Genomic DNA, 17,788 nt, shown 5'->3' with positions numbered 1-17,788 from the left:
TCTGGGCACCAGCACAGATAACCAGGGTGGTTCTTCCCAGCTCAACCTGCCTGGGTTCCCTCAACAGTTAATACCTGGCCTGCAGCACTTCATCTAGCCCCTAGTGCTGTCATTTCAGTGAGCTCCAGCAGCCAAATGCTGCAATGGGCTCAGTTACAGATGGAGTTATTGAGCTGCATCCACTCAGCCCAGTGCAGGATTGCTATCAGCCATGGTTGGAAGGAGGAAAAAAACATGCTGCTGCAGCAGGTTCTGCTGGAGTGGGGCTGGGTGTGCAGGGAAGGTGGTGAAGCAGAAAAGCACAAGGCAGCGCAGATACAGGGCTGACGGGGGAATGCTGTTTGCAACCAGGGATTGCTGCCCAGTCCTAGCCCCAAATCTGCTAGTGCTGAGGGAACCCAAAGGACAGAGCACACAGCCCAGTTACCAACCCACTGCAGCACACAGCACCTTCCAGACCCTTTCACTCCAACCACATCCCCAGGGCAACCTCTAAGTGGAGGGAGGTCAGCCACAGCCAGGGGGAACAGAACCCCCAGTGAGGACTGGGAGCACAAAGCCAGAGCTCAGCCTTTCCCTCCCACAGTTACTCCCAGCAGCCAGGAATTAGGAGGGCCACCAGCACCCCCCAAAAGACAGGCTGCTCTTATCAGTCTGCTCACTGTCTGCGGTGAGGATTTGGATGAGAAGCCACCCCAAAATCTCCACCACTCCTCTTACCTAGCCAAACCTGGAGAAGCCTCCTACTTACTGCCAAGGAGCCAGGGGCTGGGAGGAGCCAGGCTGGAGCCTGCCCGTGAGCCCCACCTTCCCCAGGTGTTTCCCATCTCCATCTCCACTGCAGGGTAGGGCCCCTTCCCAGCTGGAGGGCATTAGCCTGAGTGCCCAACCCAGTGCTGCTCACGGCTGTGGGCTGGTTCTGGCCACCTGGCTGGGCTTTGTTTTGCAGGCAGGCCTGGAAATGGGGGGCTGGGCAGCAGTGGAGGACAAGGGAGTTTTAATGGGATGAGGGTTGGAGTGGGGACAGCCCTTTCCAACCAGGGCTGCTTTAGGAACTGTGTGAGACATGCTACAAGCCATTGAGATCTAGTAAAACTCAGCAAGCAAACAACAGCATCAAGACAAACTAGAGATGGTTTCTGAGTACCCAGTGCTTCTGACTCATGGGCTCCCAGAGAGTATTCCTGAGTCCCCAAGGCTGGCGTCTACCTGTTTTCACAGTACTTTAATCAAATTCACAGTACTTGAACCAAACCCTATGATTTTGGAGACCATTTTGCTGGAGGCAGGGAGGAAAAAAAAAAAAAAGTGTGTGTTGTGTCCATGCACAAGTACCTCTAGGTCTCCCTGTTCATCCCTGGGGTATCTGCAGCTCCTACAGGTACCCTCACCATGGCTGTATGGTGTCACACTCAAGCCTTCATGGTAAAGTGGATTAAAAGCTATATTTTAAGCATCTTTCTGGAGCTAAGTATGTGTGTCCTCAGTTGCCACAGCCTTTCCAGGAGCACAAGGCTTCCAGTGACATGAAATAACAAGTCATCCTGGCACTAAATCTTTGCCACAAACCGTGAGCTGCAAGAGGGGCCTGAGGCACCAGGGAAAAGGTTAATAATCCATCAGGGACACTGTTCCTGCCTGGCAGTGCAGCCATGAACTACAGATGTGGTTCAGGCCAGCAATGTCCCTCTCCCAGCATGGTGCCCCCTCTCTCCCTAGGCTGACCAGGGGTCCTGTGTTCCTGGCAATACATTCAGGCTGCTCCTGGGGAGAGAAGGAGAAACGCTTACAAAGGAGCCGCACTGAAGCTCTGTCCTCCATCTTTCCTCCCATGCTGAGAGCAAGAAGTCACTCCCAAGTCTGCTACGCCTTTCTGACTCCAGTGTGTTTGCTCCAGCAGTGCCAGGACATGGTGTACCCCCTCCACCCCCCTTGCTGGGTGATAGGGGTGAGCTCCCTTCTCCCAGGTGGCTGTTTCCAGAATGGTGAGGCAGCTGGGCCAACAGCAATAGCGAAGAGCGGCTCCCATTTCCAGCTCCCCTGCTCTCTGGCGAGCCACCCCGGGGGCTGCGCTGGCCCACACAGCGCAGCAGAGCAGCATGTCACCACCGAGCCTCTGCAGAGAGGAGCTGACAGTGATGGGCATGCACAAGGCCGGAGCTGACAGCGTCCTTCGGCCGCAGCAGGAGGCCAGCGCGGGTGGACAGGGCACCTCAGAGCCAGCACTGTGCCTGGGGAGGGCAGTTGCCCATGCCCTCCCATGAGCCACCCCCACCGGCCCTGCACGCTGTCTCCGACAGAGCTGGACGGTGGAGGGGGAGAGCACGTGTGCTCCTCCAGAGAGGCTGCTGTGAGCCATGTGTGGGCGAGCCCCAGCCATTCCCATCACAGCTGAACAAAGCAGGTGTATAAAAAATAAAATAAAAGGGAAGAGGGGAAAAATGACCCTGAAGAGCTGTCTAATTTGCAGCACAGTCAGGGGGAGCAGCTTCCCAGACAGGGGAAGGCGTTTAGACATGTGGCACTGGGAGATGCTGTTAACACCTTCCTGCCTAGCACTGGAGGATGGCTTCAGGCAGCTCCTGTTCCCTTCCTGGTGGGCAGGGAAGGGCACACACAGCGTGGCTGCCTTGGTGGGGAGACTTCTGGAGGAGGTGGCTGGCTCTGCACACAGGGCAGGAGAGCTGGGTTCTGCAGTGCCCATGCTAACAAGAGGTCACTCAGTGGAAGTCCTACAAAGGGCCTGGCATTTGCTGGGCTAAAGCTCTCATTTTAACTTATCAAATTCTTGTTTCTCCTCCATTAAAACAAAAGTGTGTCCACCTCTTCTGAGAGACTTCAGTCAATGTCTTTTCTAATCAGGTGCCTGCTAAAAGGTAGAGTAGAACAGTCACTGCTGGTGATTAGGGTCAGCTGGTAGCTGGAGGCTGAAAGGCAGCTGGTGTGCAATGCCTTCTTAAAAGAAAATCAGTCTACTTTCCTGCAGCTGTAAGCGGCAGAACCAAGTTAAGACTTTCTTCCCTTAATTTGCCAATAGTAAATGGCACCATATTCAGCTCCATTAAAATCAGAGCCTAAAGTCAAAGTGGGGCTTAGGCACAGGCTTTGTGTGCTGGAATTGGTGAGACAAAATGTCTGAGGCCTCTGCGAACAACTTAAGTGACAAAACCAATATGCATATACTCGTGTGAAAATTCACCCCCTTTTTACAATAGGGTTTGAAGACACCTTGCCAATCCAGACAGCAGTCCCCTGGGATTGCTGGGAGCAGACAGGCAGGGACAGGGACAGGGACAGTGCCTGGCAGGGACAGGGCTGGGGACATTGGAAAGGTCCCAGCACTGCGCTGGCTCTGATCACAGCACAGCGGAGGGCAGGCCAGACCCTCAGCTTCCCCACAGCTTCACTGAGGTGCTGCTAACAGGGTCATCGGGGAGGGTGGCACTGATAGCAGACAGTTCGTATGCAGGACCATTGTGCATATCCAGTGAGGCCTCCCAACCCAACATCTTAAACAGGGAAAACACTTGGGACCTCAGACTTCAGCTCTGATGGTCTGTGTTGAAAATAGGCAGGGCTCAGCTGTGACTCGGGGACAGGACCTTGGTGTGTCCCAGCTTCTCCACTTTGTTCTCTCCTGCCAGAAAACCAGTCTTCAGCTAAGCCTACGCCTCTGCAAGGTATGTGGGGGAGGTTTGTATGGCTCACAAATGTGCCTAAACGGCTTGATTTAATTTCTGCAGATTTCTGAGTGTAGCCTTGAGCTTAGAAACCAAACTGTGTGCTGGTCACACCCTGGCTGAGGGACCACATGCGCACACAAAACCTCCATCACAAACTGTGCCTTTCCCTGCGTGGGGGAAAGGGAGAAATGTGACCAAGGAACTGCACAGCTGATGAAAAGCAGCTCCAAAACTACCTCTGACTCCTAAGAGCAGACCCAAACTGCATCTTTCCCTGCCCTGATTCTCCTCCCGTTGAGCCCAGCTTTAGTTCAGCAGTGGGAAAGGGCCACCCACATCCCTACTCACAGGCCATGCGTCAGTCACCTCTGCCAGGGATGGAGGGGTGCGGTACTGTCTGCAAGGGGGTAATGGTGGATGGGGAGGGAGTCTATGGTGTTAAAATGCCACCAGCAAAATGGACTAATTGTTTATGCTAGTACATCCCAGTTCCTGGGCTTTTACCCCCTGCAGCCATCACCCTGGCCCGGCTCTTCTGCAGCACTGCCCTACCAGCCTGGCAGAGGGGGTCAGCACCAGAGCAGAGCATTGGCACTGGGTTCCCAGGGTCCTGGTATGGGCTGGCCTCTTCCCCCCACTTCTCCTGGGACTCACATGGTACTGATGCCCCAGCTGAACCTCTCAGGGGCTTGGAGAGGTGGCTGCCACCCCATCAGCACTGGGCAGGGAGAATTGCCTTCAAGGGTGCACTTCATGAGGAGCTGGGCCCACGCAGATGCCAGCAGCTGCTGTCTCCAGTTCACTAGGTTAACTAGGAGGTTTTGGGGCTCCTTCAGTCATTCATTTCTGCAGATTTTTGCTTTTTTGTGGGGTGGATGCAGACCCAAGGGGCAAAAGTGGTCATGTTCTCTGCGGTGACGTGGTGTGACGGGCAGTTTGGCACGAGGTGGCTGCAGAGCAGCTCACATGGGCGACCTGCTCCAGCTCTGGCAGCAGGTTATCTGCAAAGGGTTGAAAAAGCCCTCTGCTGTCCTACAGGGGCGTAAGCAGTGAGAGGTCGCCTCTTTGCCTGGCCACTGTTTCCTCCTGCTTCTGCCTGAAGGTGGAGGAGCAGCAGTGGGCGACCCCCCACATGCAGCACCAGGTCTTGAGCAACTCTCGCATTTGCCTTTTACGTGCTGTGGTTTGCACATGAACGGGAGCATTGCCTTGTGCACATCTTCCCTTCCACATCCCAAAGCCACCCGCTTCCACAAAACAACAGGGTCGCAGAGTCTGGCTCACATGGTTTGCAGCTCGTGTCCCACTGCTACATCAGCCCCTTGGGCTGGCAGGTACAAGCTTGTCCCCTGAGGCTGAGTGGAGTGAATGAGCAAAAGCTGTCATCAGTGTCTGGTTTTCTTTATTTTAAATAAAATATACACTATGATGTTGACTGAGTCCCTTGGGAGGCAGTCCTGAAGGGCAAAGGAATCCAGGAAGGCTGGATGTCCTTCAAGAAGGAAATCTAAAGGAGCAGGACGTCCCCATGTGCTGAAAGACAACCCCGTGGGGAAGACCAGCCTGTCTGAGCAGAGAGAGCGAGCTTTGGCCAGAACTCGGGGAAAAAAAAAGGAGAGTTTATGACCTTTGGAAGAAGGGGCAGGCAACTCAGGAGGACTACAAGAAAGTTGTGAGGCTATGCAGGGAGAAAATTAGAAGGGTCAAGCCCAACTAGAACTTAATCTCGCTATTGCAGTAAAAGCATGCTTGTTAAAAATAAAAAATGTTTCTATAAATACATTAACAACAACAAGAGAGCCAAGGAGAATCTCCATCCTTTGCTGGATGTGGGGGGGAACATAGTGACAAAGGATGAGGAAAAGACTGAGGTACGTAATGCTTTCTTTACCTCAGTCTTTAATAGTCAGACCAGTTGTTCTTGGGGTACCCAGCCCCCTGAAATGGAAGACAGGGACAGGGAGCAGACTGAAGCCCCCATAATCCAAGGGGAAACAGTGACCTGCTACACCACTTAGACACACACAAGTCTATGGGGCCAGATGGGATCCACCCAAAGGTACTGAGGGAGCTGGCAGAAGTGCTCGCCAAGCCACTTTCAATCATTTATCAGCAGTCCTGGCTAACTAGTCCCAATTGACTGGTGGGTAGCAAATGTGATGCCCATCTACAAGAAGGGCCAGAAGGAGGATCCGGGGAACTAGAGGCCTGTCAGTCTGACCTCGGTGCTGTGGAAGGTCATGGAGCAGATCAGCCTGAGCACCATCACATGGCATGTACAGGACAACCAGGTGGTAAGGCCTAGTCAGCATGGGTTTATGAAAGGCAGGTCCTACTTGACTAACCTGATCTCCTTCTATGACAAGGTGACCTGCTTAGTGGATGAGGGAAAGGCTGTGGATGTTGCCTACCTAGACTTTAGTAAAGCCTTTGACACCATTTCCCACAGCATTCTCCTGGAGAAACTGGCTGCTTGTGGCTTAAGCAGGTGCACTCTTCATTGGGTAAAAAAACTGGCTGGATGGCCAGGCCCAAAGAGTGGTGGTGAATGGAGTTAAATCCAGTTAGCAGCTGGTCACAAGTGGTGTTCCCCAGGGCTCAGTATTGGGGTCAGCTCTGTTTAATATATTTATCAATGATCTGGTGGAGGGGATTGAGTGCACCCTCAGTAAGTTTGCAGATGACACCAAGTTGGGTGGGAAGAGGGATCTGGGGACACCAAGAGGGATCTGGACAGTCTGATTCAATGGGCCGAGGCCAACTGTACAAGGTTCAATAAGGCCAAGTGCCGGGTCCTGCACTTGGGTCACAACAACCCCATGCAATCCTACAGGCTTGGGGAAGAGTGGCTGGAAAGCTGCCTGGCAGAAAACGACCTGGGGGTGTTGGTCGACAGCCAGCTGAACATGAGCCAGCAGTGTGCCCAGGTGGCCAAGAAGGCCAACAGTATCCTGGTTTGTATCAGGAATAATGTGGCCAGCAGGAACAGGGAAGTGATTGTCCCCCTGTACTCAGCGCTGGTGAGACTGCACCTCGAATATTGTGTTCAGTTTTGGGCCCCTCACTACAAGAAAGACATTGAGGTGCTGGAGTGTGTCCAGAGAAGGGCAACAAGGCTGGTGAAGGGTCTGGAGCACAGGTCTTATGAGAAGCGGCTGAGGGAACTGGGATTGTTTAGCCTAGAGAAGAGGAGGCTGAGGGGAGACCTTATCACTCTCTACAACTACCTGAAAGGAGGCTGTTGTGAGGTGGGTGTTGGTCTCTTCTCCCAAGTAACAGGTGATAGGACGAGAGGAAATGGCCTCAAGTTGTGCCAGGGGAGGTTTAGATTGGATATAAGGAAAAAATTCTTCATGGAAAGAGTTGTCAAGCACTGGAACAAGCTGCCCAGGGAAGTGGTTGAGTCACCATCCCTGGAGGTATCTAAAACACGTGTAGATGTGGCACTTTGGGACATGGTGGACTTGGGAGTGCTAGGTTAACAGTTGGACTTGACGATCTTAAAGGTCTTTTCCAACCTAAACAATTCCATGATTCTATGTATTCATTTCTTTAAAGTGGTGGTTCCTACCTTACTAATGTCTCCCCTAGCAAGAAGGAGAAAGGTGCAAATCCATTTTCCTTCTGGGCATTCACTGGAGTACCTTGTGGGATACCTGTTGCCTCCTCAGAGCTCACCAGTCCTGTGCCCAGTGCTACAAGATCCCTGAATTTGCTGAGGAGATAAAAAAAGGACTCAGCCAGGACATGCACAACCCCATCCCTGGTGCCAGGCTTCCTGGAGACACATCAGAGATGTTGCAGGGTCTCTCTACAGTGGTTGCGACTGGAGGACAACACTGAACAAAGAGGTCTGCTGAGGCTCCTTCCAGGCTGGTGTCCACACAGTGTTTCACCATTTTGTGCTCAATGAACCTCATCACTTTGCTGGTCCAAACAGCTCAGGTAGTTTGCAAAGAGGAAGAAAAACCTCATTTCCAAGAGTGGACCCTCAGCCTGCTTCTCACTGCAGCTCTGGCATCACCTTCCTTCCTGTCAAAGGCTGGCTGGTGCAGGGGATCAGACAATCCCAGTGCCTGCAGGAAAGCACTGCCAGGAATAGGTCTGTTCTGTCCTCTCCAACACCCCAAAAATCTCTCACTGGGTCCAAGAGTTATGAGTTTGGGAGTCCTTGCCTCCCTCCCATAAGCACAGACTGTTCTTCTTTAGGAGGGAGGGTGAGTGGGGTGGGTAGACAGTCCAGGACAATTTCCCAAGCAAGGCTGAAAAAAAAGCCCACATGAACAGCCCTGGACAAACTGCGACTGGGAGAAATCACAAGAGCTGGTGATCCTGCCTTTTTCCCACCCTGGGCCCCCACACCAGTGGGCTGGGTCTTCACAAGGCACTGCAGGGGAGGTAGTAGTGATCAGGAGGTGGAGAAACCACCCTGTTGATAGGACGGTGATTTGGCTCTGGTATCTGAACAGTTTGTTCCTGACAGCCAGTGTGCAAGTATCATGAAATCCCAGTGCAGTCTTAAGTCTTTTCAGTAAGATAATGAGGCATCAACACATATGCTAAATCAGCAAGGCTTGCCCTTCCAAGTGTGCTTTTCTACAGCTGATGGGGCTTCTTCCACCTTCTCTGGAGAATGGAGCCAGGGCTTTGCTTTGGTCAGGGAAAAGCTGTCTGTGCCATCTGGAGCCACAATGGCCACTAGCTGTGTTGAAACGCTCTGGGTGAGGTAAAGATCAGACTCCATTAGCTAAGTCGTGTCTCCTCTGGTATCACACTTGTCAGGAGGACCTCATGACCTACATCCTCCTATAGTCCTGCCCATCCTTCTGCAACATGTGGCAGTGGGGCTGTGTCTTGACTCCCTGCTAAATGTTGGTGGAGAACAGAAGGCAGGTTTCACAGGGAAGTTTAAAGACCTCAAAACTTGGATTTTGTTCTATTCCAGCACAAAAATCTTGAAAGTTTACAAATCTTCTGTGAAACGTAATTTTAAAAGAAAATTTTGATTGGGCAGGACTGAGTCACAATCCCAGTGTCCTCTGTAATAGTAATGGCACACAAAATAAAAAAGACTGGCACAATCATTCATTTTGAAAGGCAAACCAAACATTTTACTGCCTGAACACCCCTCACTGAAACTCCACAACAACTGATCCACCAAGGCAGAGCCATCTGGTTTCAAGGGAATGGTATTTTCTGATTAAAATATTTGGTTTACGGTTTCGTCACCAGTTCTGCTCATTTACAGCCAGACAAGGTCAGAGAATTGATGGAGGGAGACTGACAGGGTCTCCCATTTTCCTGTACTATCGGAAGCAGGAGGGAAGAGAAAAGGAGTGTCCTGCTTGGACTGTGCTTGTGCTGCGCTGTGTCAGTGGGAGTGTGTGTGCATCTGTGCATCCTTCTGTGCAAAATACTGATTTCATTCATGGCCCTTGGGCTCCTTTTTTTTCTTTTTTGCCATCTCTGGCATTGGGAGTCATGGTAAAGAAGGTCCTGGACCTTGTTCTCATCTCAGCAGGAACGACACACTGCTGATGTGTTAGCAAATTCAAGTCTTTCAGAAGCTGGGCACATGTCAGAGGGCTAAATGCAACCATTGGATGAAACAGTATGAAGAAAATGAGATTTCAGAGAAGGAAAAATGAATGTGAGACTATCAGCAAGGCAGAGGTGAGGCACTGCACGGAGGTGAGAGGTGAGGCTCTTGATATCAATTGGTTGGAGTAGCGGGAGCAGAGAGGATGGTGCCTAGCTACATCTCACTGCCACAGGCTGTAGGACACACTCCAGCAGCTGGGCTCCTTTGCCCTAAGTTTTATTGCCTACAGGGAAAGGGCACGAGGCCATACAGCTCCCATGTGAGCTACTGACCCAAATCCTCAATTTTGTGCATACTTCCTAGAGTGGGTTTGGACAAAGACTCAAAGGAGACTTCACTGGAGTGAAGTGAAAGCTAATAGTTGAGGCTAGTTTTACCTTCCTAAAATACATCACATTCTGACCTTGGCATCATCATCCAGTTTAGTCTGAGACCTCAAAACAGCTCCTTCCTTTCTCATTTTTCTCATTTTTTGTCCGCTTTCTGTGATAGTCCCTATTCCAAGTTGTTAAGGTGTGTATCCTGTGGTAGGGCTCCATAGGCTCTTCTCCGAGGATCACAAAGTCAGCCAGAGTTTCCATATCTGCCATTAATGTGAAGGATTTTCATATGCATTTGCAAAACAACTACCAGGTTTCTCCTTATACAGTACAAAACTGTTAAAAATTCAAGTGTAGGCAGAAGGTTTAAACTTTTACTGTCAATGGCTTAATACACACTTCCTATAAGAATGTGTGAGATGGAGATGTGGCAGCAGGTAAACACACTACTAAAGCTCTAAAGACATCAAGAAAATACAGACAGGAAGTGAGACAAAACTCTGCATGTTCTCTGTTCAATGGGAAAGAGAGGACTGAAATGCCACCAAAGTTTTTTTTCTTCTTTGAACCTCATCTCATGTTGCCTAAAGTTCAACACTTAAAGCAGACAGCAAGTCAGAGGGACGGGTTTTTCACGTTTTTATTTACTAAGGTTTTTATTGTGTGTTTTATATTGCAAACCCCACCCCTAGAACTCTTCCCTCCCTTCCCCCCAAAATAAAACAAAAAATAACAATAATAATTAATATAGTTCCACCTACTGAGACAAGCCTAGTGTTGACTGGGGTCCAGTCGGAATAACTCAATATTGGCTACTGCACTGCTAAGAACTGGAAAATCAAACAATATCCCCGTGAAAAACAAAGCAAAGGAACCCAACCGAAGAAGAATGTTCACCAGACTGGTGGATGGAACGCACGTCTACCAGAGACAGCCCTCAGGGTGTTTCTGTGCACCTCCATTTGTCTGAGTGTCCACAGGGGTTGTTGAGATTCAAGTACCAATGCAGCAGTCATGGGACAGTCATCCATGAGGGCTTGGCATTGCTGGGCTGAAGACCTTTCCCACTTGCTTATATTAGATACCCCAACCGAAACAGCTTAGCTCCCAACCTCTTGAGATGCTCAATCTAGGGGTCCTCTAGCATACGGGGAAAAAAAAATTGCTAAAACAAATATGAAACTTAAAAGGATATTGTGAATCTTCCTTCTAGGAACTGCCTCATGCCTTTGAAAATATGAGAGGGTCTGTGAGTCTGCTTCAATTCCGTCAACTGATTCTGTTTCAAGATGAACCTGTACATATTTGGAAAAGCAGGATCTATATATTACAATTATCACCTGCCAATCAGTCCTACAGGAGGGTCAAAACTGACATGTATTTTAAAACTAGGAGAGAGATAGATATATATATATAAATATGTGTGTGTGTCTGTGCGTGCTTACACATGTGCATAAATAGACTACATATGTGTATAACTGTATACTATATATATAAAAGCATGTGTGTACATATAGATATATATATAAAATCTATACACACACACACACACACACACACACGCATCCTTTCCATCACACACACTCACACAGATATAGTTGTATGTAGCTAGTAGAAAAAGCATCTCTAGAGTTCCCCTGACCCTTTAAGGAAGACCAAATCTGATTACATTGGAATTCTGAGCCACCAAAAGCACATTGAAGCAGGAGTGCCCAGGAATGCTTGCAGCAACATTCAAGATACAGGCACATGTCAAGAGTTTTGCAAACAATTCGGTATAAAAAACAACTGTCAGCCAGTGTTTTGGAAGAGAGTTGGGGGTGGGAGGAGGTAAGAGAGGGAGTTATAGGGACCTGTATCATTATGTGATAATAGTAAGATTTTTGGCACTGCTGCATGAAGTCCTGCTTTCCCTCTGAGGGTTGAAAGGACCCCATGATAGCTGGAAACAGAGGGAGGCTGGACATGTGTTTCTAACACGTGTTAGAAAAATTGAGCACCTGACTCTTTACAGTGAGGTGGCTGGAGACACCTCTTGGCCTAAGGAAAAACAAAAGAGAAAGAAAGGATCAAAGTAAAAGAAAAGGAGACACTTGCTCTAGAGGTAAAGGCTGTAGCTTCTCAGTGCTGTGTGCACCCAATGGCCCCTACTGTCTTCATCCCACTTTGACTGCCGTATGTCAGGGGAGCCCAAAAAATCCAGCTCAAGGTGCCTGCCAGGCCCCAGATGTGTCCAGTGATGCTGCAACTGCAGGGCAAGACCAAAGCCAATCAGGTGCAGGCTGTTATTGCTGGTGAAATCAAGCAAATGATTTCAATTCCCCCATCAGAGGAGAAGCATGGACCATGGCTGGCCAAATTTCTGGTCTAATCTGGTTTAATGGTATAAACATAGTTGTTTGCAAATCTGGAGGATACTTGGCTGGGCATCAGTATTACCCTCGGTGCCTCAAAGCTCAAACTCCCCTGGGCTAAGGAGGAAGAGGGCTGGGGTGACTGCACCCTACTTTTCCATCTTATTCTACCCAGTTCTCTTCAAAGCAGTCAGCCCATGGACACTGAGACATTAAAGTGAGAGAGTGAAGGTTAAAGTGCTGCGTCTTTCTTCATCCCTCCCCTTGCTTTGCATGCCCCAACCTGGAAGGCAGCACGCACGCTTTCCAAACCATGGGCAGGTTGAAGCTTGGGCTCTTCTGCTGGCTGAGGCCAGCTGCCTGGCATGCTGGCAGAGAGACAGGACTTCTCCCACAACCCACATCCACGACACCTACAAAAATACAGAGGGGATATTCACTGCCCTCCCTGTAACTCACAAGGGATTGTTTCTTGTTCCCACTAGAGTATCAGTGGAATAAGAAAGAGACAAGCATCTGAAGTCAGGCCCATCCATCTCCTCATCATACTTATCTTCTTCAGATGGAGTCCAAACAAAAACTCAGCTCTTCTGAAATCCCTAGAGGGGACTGCATTAATGAAACTCACCCCTCTTCTTGCTTCCTCTGCAACCTGCTGATCACCTGGGAGGAAGTGAAACTTTCTGATGCACACAGTGAGCCATCCAAGTCCCCCCATAAATAGGTGCTGCAGGCCAGGGTCACAGCTGGTGCTAAGCGATGCAAAGCTGAGGCCAACCAGAGTTGTTCTAAAAACACCAGCTATAGGCCTGACCTGATGTTCCCTTTTGTGGCCCACGTCAACCTCGGATCTTTGTCTCAACAGGAAAAACCTTTTTTGGTGGCTTCTATGGCTGATCATTCATATGTTCCAGCTCAGGCACATGCCTTGTCTGTGCGTTACCTCATTGGATTAAATTTGCTCATATCCTTTTGTTCCATGTATTAAAATATTCTATAAAATCAAGTGACCAAAAATCTATAGCTCTAAGAATACCTGGTTATCTTCTTTTTTTGTTGTTGTTTTTCATGTGTTTTTTGTTTGTTTCTAATCACAGTTAAACCTAAACAAAAGAAATGGAGAAAAAAGGGGGAGGGGAGAAAATGAAAAAATGATTCATGAAAGTCTAATCAGGAACTGAATTGCACGCCTGACATAACCAGCTCTCAGAAGGAGTCCTCACAAATTGGAGGGCAGTTTGGATCTGACAGGTTCCAGATCCCCTGTGAGCACTATGGATTCTTTCCGCCCACCAGCAGTCAGAGAAGCGGCGCCTGCAGCGCTGGCCCCAAACACCAGCGGATGTGGTAAAGAACCTGAGGACATCTGACGTGGTAAAGTCACACGCCCAGGAATTGAGCTACAAGGCTTCCCAAGAAGTCCAGTCCCTCCACCAGGAAAAGGAGAGAAGCTGGAAACAGATTCCCTAGAGGAATGAGGAGAACTTTGGCTCAGTGTCTGAGCCAGCTCTTGGGGCAAAGATGGCTGGGAAGCGGAAATCAACTTGATGTCCTGGCTCAGACGTCCCAGTGGCACAGGCGGTGTGCTCTTGGACTGCAGGATCTGCGGAGGTGGGCTGGCGGTCTGAGGCAGGAGCAGAGATCCGTGAGAGCCTGAGGCCCCAGAAGGGCCACATTGAAAAGTTCTTGTTGCCACTGGGCTCTGACTAGGAGGACTAAGGCCAGAAGGAGTATAACAGGGAGAGGCGACACCAGACTGTTGTAGTGGAGACATGGAGGCAAAAGGTGGCCGTTCTTGGTGGAGCTGGGCTATTGTTCCAGTTAAAGATCCTAATGCACTTGGATGTGTTTGGCAGAGGCCTGAGGACAGCCCAGCAGAGGCCTGTGCCAACTGGCTTAGGCTGGAGGATGGAGAGTTGGAAGAAGGAGGGGGTTGGAAGTGATTCACTCCCCCCAAAGTCCCACTGCCTGAGAGCTGCTGTAACTGTCCCTCCTGCAGTGGTCTTGTGGTGGGCTGGAACTGGTTGAGAAGACTGGGGGGTGAGTTTGATGAGAGCTGGGTGAGTGATGTTGACGGGGAGCTAGTTGTGACTTGCTGGAAGTGCCCAAATCCAGCGCTGGGAAGGGCTGGCGGCGGCGGCTGCTGCTGCTGCTGTTGCTGCTGCATGGGCTGAGCTGTACCTAAGGGTGATCCAGAAGGTGCGTGTTGGAACTGGCTCAGTCCCACTGAGGATGCACCGCTCAAACCCGGCTGGCTTGAGCCACCTGGAGGGGATCCCACCTGGAACTGGCCTAAGCCAGCAGCAGCTGAGAATCCTGCGAGCTGCTGGATGTGGAAGGAAGAGGATGAAGGGGTTTCTGCTCCTGGTGTATGCAGCTGGGATGGAGTACTGGAGGGAGAGCCAATGGCAGAAGGCCCAGTTGATGGGATTAGAGAGTGAAGCCTTTTCAGCTGTCTTGGAGTCTGGTTGGGTTGCTGTCCCAAAGAACCCAAGACGGACACTGGAGGACGGAAGATAGCTGTCGGGAGGCGTGGGTGGTGGGTCAGAGCTATAGCGACAGAAGTGGTGGCTGCTGCAGCTTGCAGGGGTGCCTGGATCAGTGGAGTCCAGATGACAGGGGTGGGCGTGGATGCGGCAGCGGCAGCAGCAGCAGCGGCAGCCTGGACATTGTGAGCACAGTGTGCCATCTCTCTGTCGTGCTGCACGATCTGCTGGATGATCTCATTCTCTTGGTAGTTGAAAACACCCGAATTGAGGTCATGCTGGACTTTATGCAGCAGAATGGAATTTTTCTTGCCTGTAAAGAAAGTGAAGAGAGAAAGAGTCATTCTGATATATCAAAGCATTGTAGGCTTCCTCAAAGCTTCCTGCCAGACCTTCCTTGAATTGTTGGCACTCTCTCCCCTCCACTGTCATTAAGGGATCTGTGTACAGTGTCTGTGCTCCAGCAACAAGATGACAAACACCACGTCTTCTACTTTTGTGGTATGATCAGCAAACCTAAAGATCTCATAAAAATGTGCCTGACAGGACGCATATTCTTAGTTAGACAGTAAAGCCACTTTTGATAAGTGTGGCAGACTGGTAGCAAAGCTTATGAATCTGGAAGATTCCCATTTTGTACTTCATAATCTGAACTTCCATTAGAAAAAGAGAATAAATCCAAAGGCTGTACTTTTTTTGTGTTTGCAAAGGAAAACTTCAAAAATACAAGTCCAGTGAAGTCTCCTGAGTCTTCAGCTACTCTCCTTCAGCTACACCTTTTCCTCATCTGTTTCACGCAACTTGCTCACTCTGGAGTCAAAAGTGTTTTTAGTTGAAAGGAAATTTCTCTATGAATAAGGGACAGAAGGACTTTAAATGCTGGAAAAGTTCATCTGGCCCAAGTAAGAGACCTCAGACATGTTACAGCTACCATCTTACTTGGCCATGCCCTTCTAGCCCCAACTTTAAGGAAAATGCAGGCTAGCAAACATCATGTTCCAGCTGGACTTTCTAGCCTGCAGCAAAATATTAGCTCAGCGTTTTGCCATTTCAATGGGCTGGAAAATGTGGCGTAATGAGTTTGTCTGGCCTGAGAGTGCACCTGGTACCGAAGGGATGCACTCTCCTGGACTGGAGGACAGAACCGTTCAACGCAGGGGGATCAGATGCTGCCAGGGATGCCCTTTCACCAGAGCACAAATGCCTTCTCAAAGGAGAGGATTTCTGACATGGACAGGCACTCTGCATAACAGCTTTTATACCTCTTTTCTCAGAACAGCACGCAAATCGGTAACTGTGCCAGCATTAATTTATAAGGAGATATTATATGCTGATTTGAATGATTTTCTTACAAAATTAGTGTGGATTAGATCCCTGTTCTTGCCTTTTCAAGGGTCCTCTATCTGACAACATATGCCAGTTTGAATTGATGACAGCCTATGGGCTTCCTTTTCACTTTTGTTTACTGAAGCTGTTTGGATTTGAAGGGTTCAGCCTTTAAGTTCTATGTGTGTGTTTGTGTGTCTGTGTGCGTGCATGTGCATACCTGGCCCCCTGTTTGCATGTCTGATTTTGTAGCTGAAGCTCAGGGGGTGGCTGTAGAAGGGTCACCTCAGGATGAGGCACCAGCCAGTTTGGATCAGATCAAAAACTGTATTAAGCCTCCTCCTGAACCAAATGTATCCTCAGGCCCCAGACCCATTAGCAAACCTCTGCTCTGATTCAAATGTCAATTCTGCTGGTTCCTGTCTGGTAATTCTAGTTCCTGCACAGGACCAGGGCAAACAGACAGCATCTTGCCAATTGCTGCAGATTTACAGAGCATGAGATAGCAGCAGGTATGGAATGGAGGCATGGATGTGGAAGGGCCCCTTTTTCTGTATTTTAACCCCCAAATCATATCATGCTTTAAGAACTAAAGGCTGGCAGCACAGCTCATGTCAATTAAGTTTCCTGCAAACAAGGGCTTGTCCATTAAACTTGTCTCCATGCTTTCATGAAGCCACAGGTTTCAAGATAAATCAACTGTTGATACTACTGACTAAGACCACAATGTGCTATTTAATTTGTCCCATACAGCATTCTAGTTTAAACTGGTCAGCTGATAGTTTCCAAGAAGGAATGGTTAAGAGTGGACTGCCATGTTGGGTAGTAGTTCCCAGTGAAATTCCAGAGGAATTTCCTTTCAATCGTATGCCAGTCAGATCTCAGATCTTTGTGTACAGATGTAAGTACATCTCTGTGTATAGATGACATCCAGATTGTTGGGGTTTTTTTACTGTATGGTGTATCTTTTATATCTGTAACAGATAAAAGAATCAGAGTTTAAGGACATGCCTCTTACTCTAGCCAAATGTAAAATCAAACATCTGGCAGCAAAGAACTTGAATGACACTGAAAAGGGTAGCTGGTATTCTGGTGTCCTAAAAAGTAACTCTGAAATGGTAGAGTCTCAAATATTAACTAGTTCAGTTCCAAATCTACCACCAGAAAAAGATGAAACAATTGTTGCACAAATAAGAAGGACATTATAAAGTATAAGAGAGATACCAGTCACTAACACATAAAATGCTAAGGCGGCATACAGTATGACTTTTTAGTTCTAGTGTCTAGCTGCAAATCATGAAAAGGTACAGAAAGCATCCACAAGAATCAGGCTTGAAAAACATCAGTGAATAAGTACAACGCATTCAGCTTCTCTCAGAGAAGAGGTGACTTGATACTGATTTATAGGGAACTTCACAGATGAAAGCTGCTAAGAACCATTCTCTTTGGTTCCTGAAGGACCCACAAAATATTGTGATTTTTAGACAATCTCAGAAAAAAAAGAAGGAGCAATCTAAATGTAATTGTAGTTAAGCATTGGAAGAACACACTAAGGGATTTTCCTTCACTGTACTTTCTGAAATCAAGCGTTTACCTCTTTATAAAGGATGAGGTGTAGCTCTAGCAACTGAGTGCTATGCAATAGTGCTACGCAATTGTTCAGAGTGGGTAAAGCTTGCTATCTACAGTGGGCTGAACTGCACCATAAAACCAAACCACTGAAATGCTGACAGAGTTTTGATTCTGGATCTGCAGCTGTCGTGTTTGGGATGTGTCTGTTGTGGGTAGTGCTATGGGATGCTTAATTCTTTTGTGTTTTACCTCCTGCTTATCACTCCCTCCAAAAAAAGCAGTAAGGCATATGGACTGGCCTTTTCTCACCTTGGAGAAAGACACCAGCCCTGGAAGGACACGGTCCTGAAGGTAAACAGTATTCTGAGCTGCTAATGTCATTACAGGGGCTGGAGAGCTTGTCTGCACTGGAAGTGTGTGTGTAGGATATGTATATAATGCCTGT

The 17,788-nt window shown here is 48.8% G+C and overlaps 1 protein-coding gene across 3 annotated transcripts in view; it reads right to left on the bottom strand.

The window, feature by feature from the left end:
* Positions 1 to 13,178: 13,178 nt before the first annotated feature.
* Positions 13,179 to 17,788, bottom strand: part of LOC104032474 (potassium/sodium hyperpolarization-activated cyclic nucleotide-gated channel 4) — a 113,104-nt gene continuing 108,494 nt past the window's right edge. Inside the window, exons 8-9 of one of the 3 annotated variants that reach the window (XM_075714195.1) lie at positions 14,071 to 14,758; positions 13,179 to 13,917 (exon numbers count right to left, since the gene is read on the bottom strand). In XM_075714195.1, coding sequence (XP_075570310.1) covers positions 13,179 to 13,917; positions 14,071 to 14,758 — 1,427 coding nt within the window. Of the gene's footprint in view, positions 14,759 to 17,788 lie in introns of all 3 variants that reach the window. The other 2 variants (XM_075714194.1, XM_075714193.1) reach the window with 2 other exon arrangements.

This window comes from Pelecanus crispus, chromosome 7 (genome assembly GCF_030463565.1).
Source record: "Pelecanus crispus isolate bPelCri1 chromosome 7, bPelCri1.pri, whole genome shotgun sequence".
In the NCBI taxonomy this organism is placed as follows: Eukaryota; Metazoa; Chordata; class Aves; order Pelecaniformes; family Pelecanidae; genus Pelecanus; species Pelecanus crispus.
Note: the sequence above shows the minus strand (reverse complement) of the source record. Positions and strands in the feature narration are given on the sequence as shown.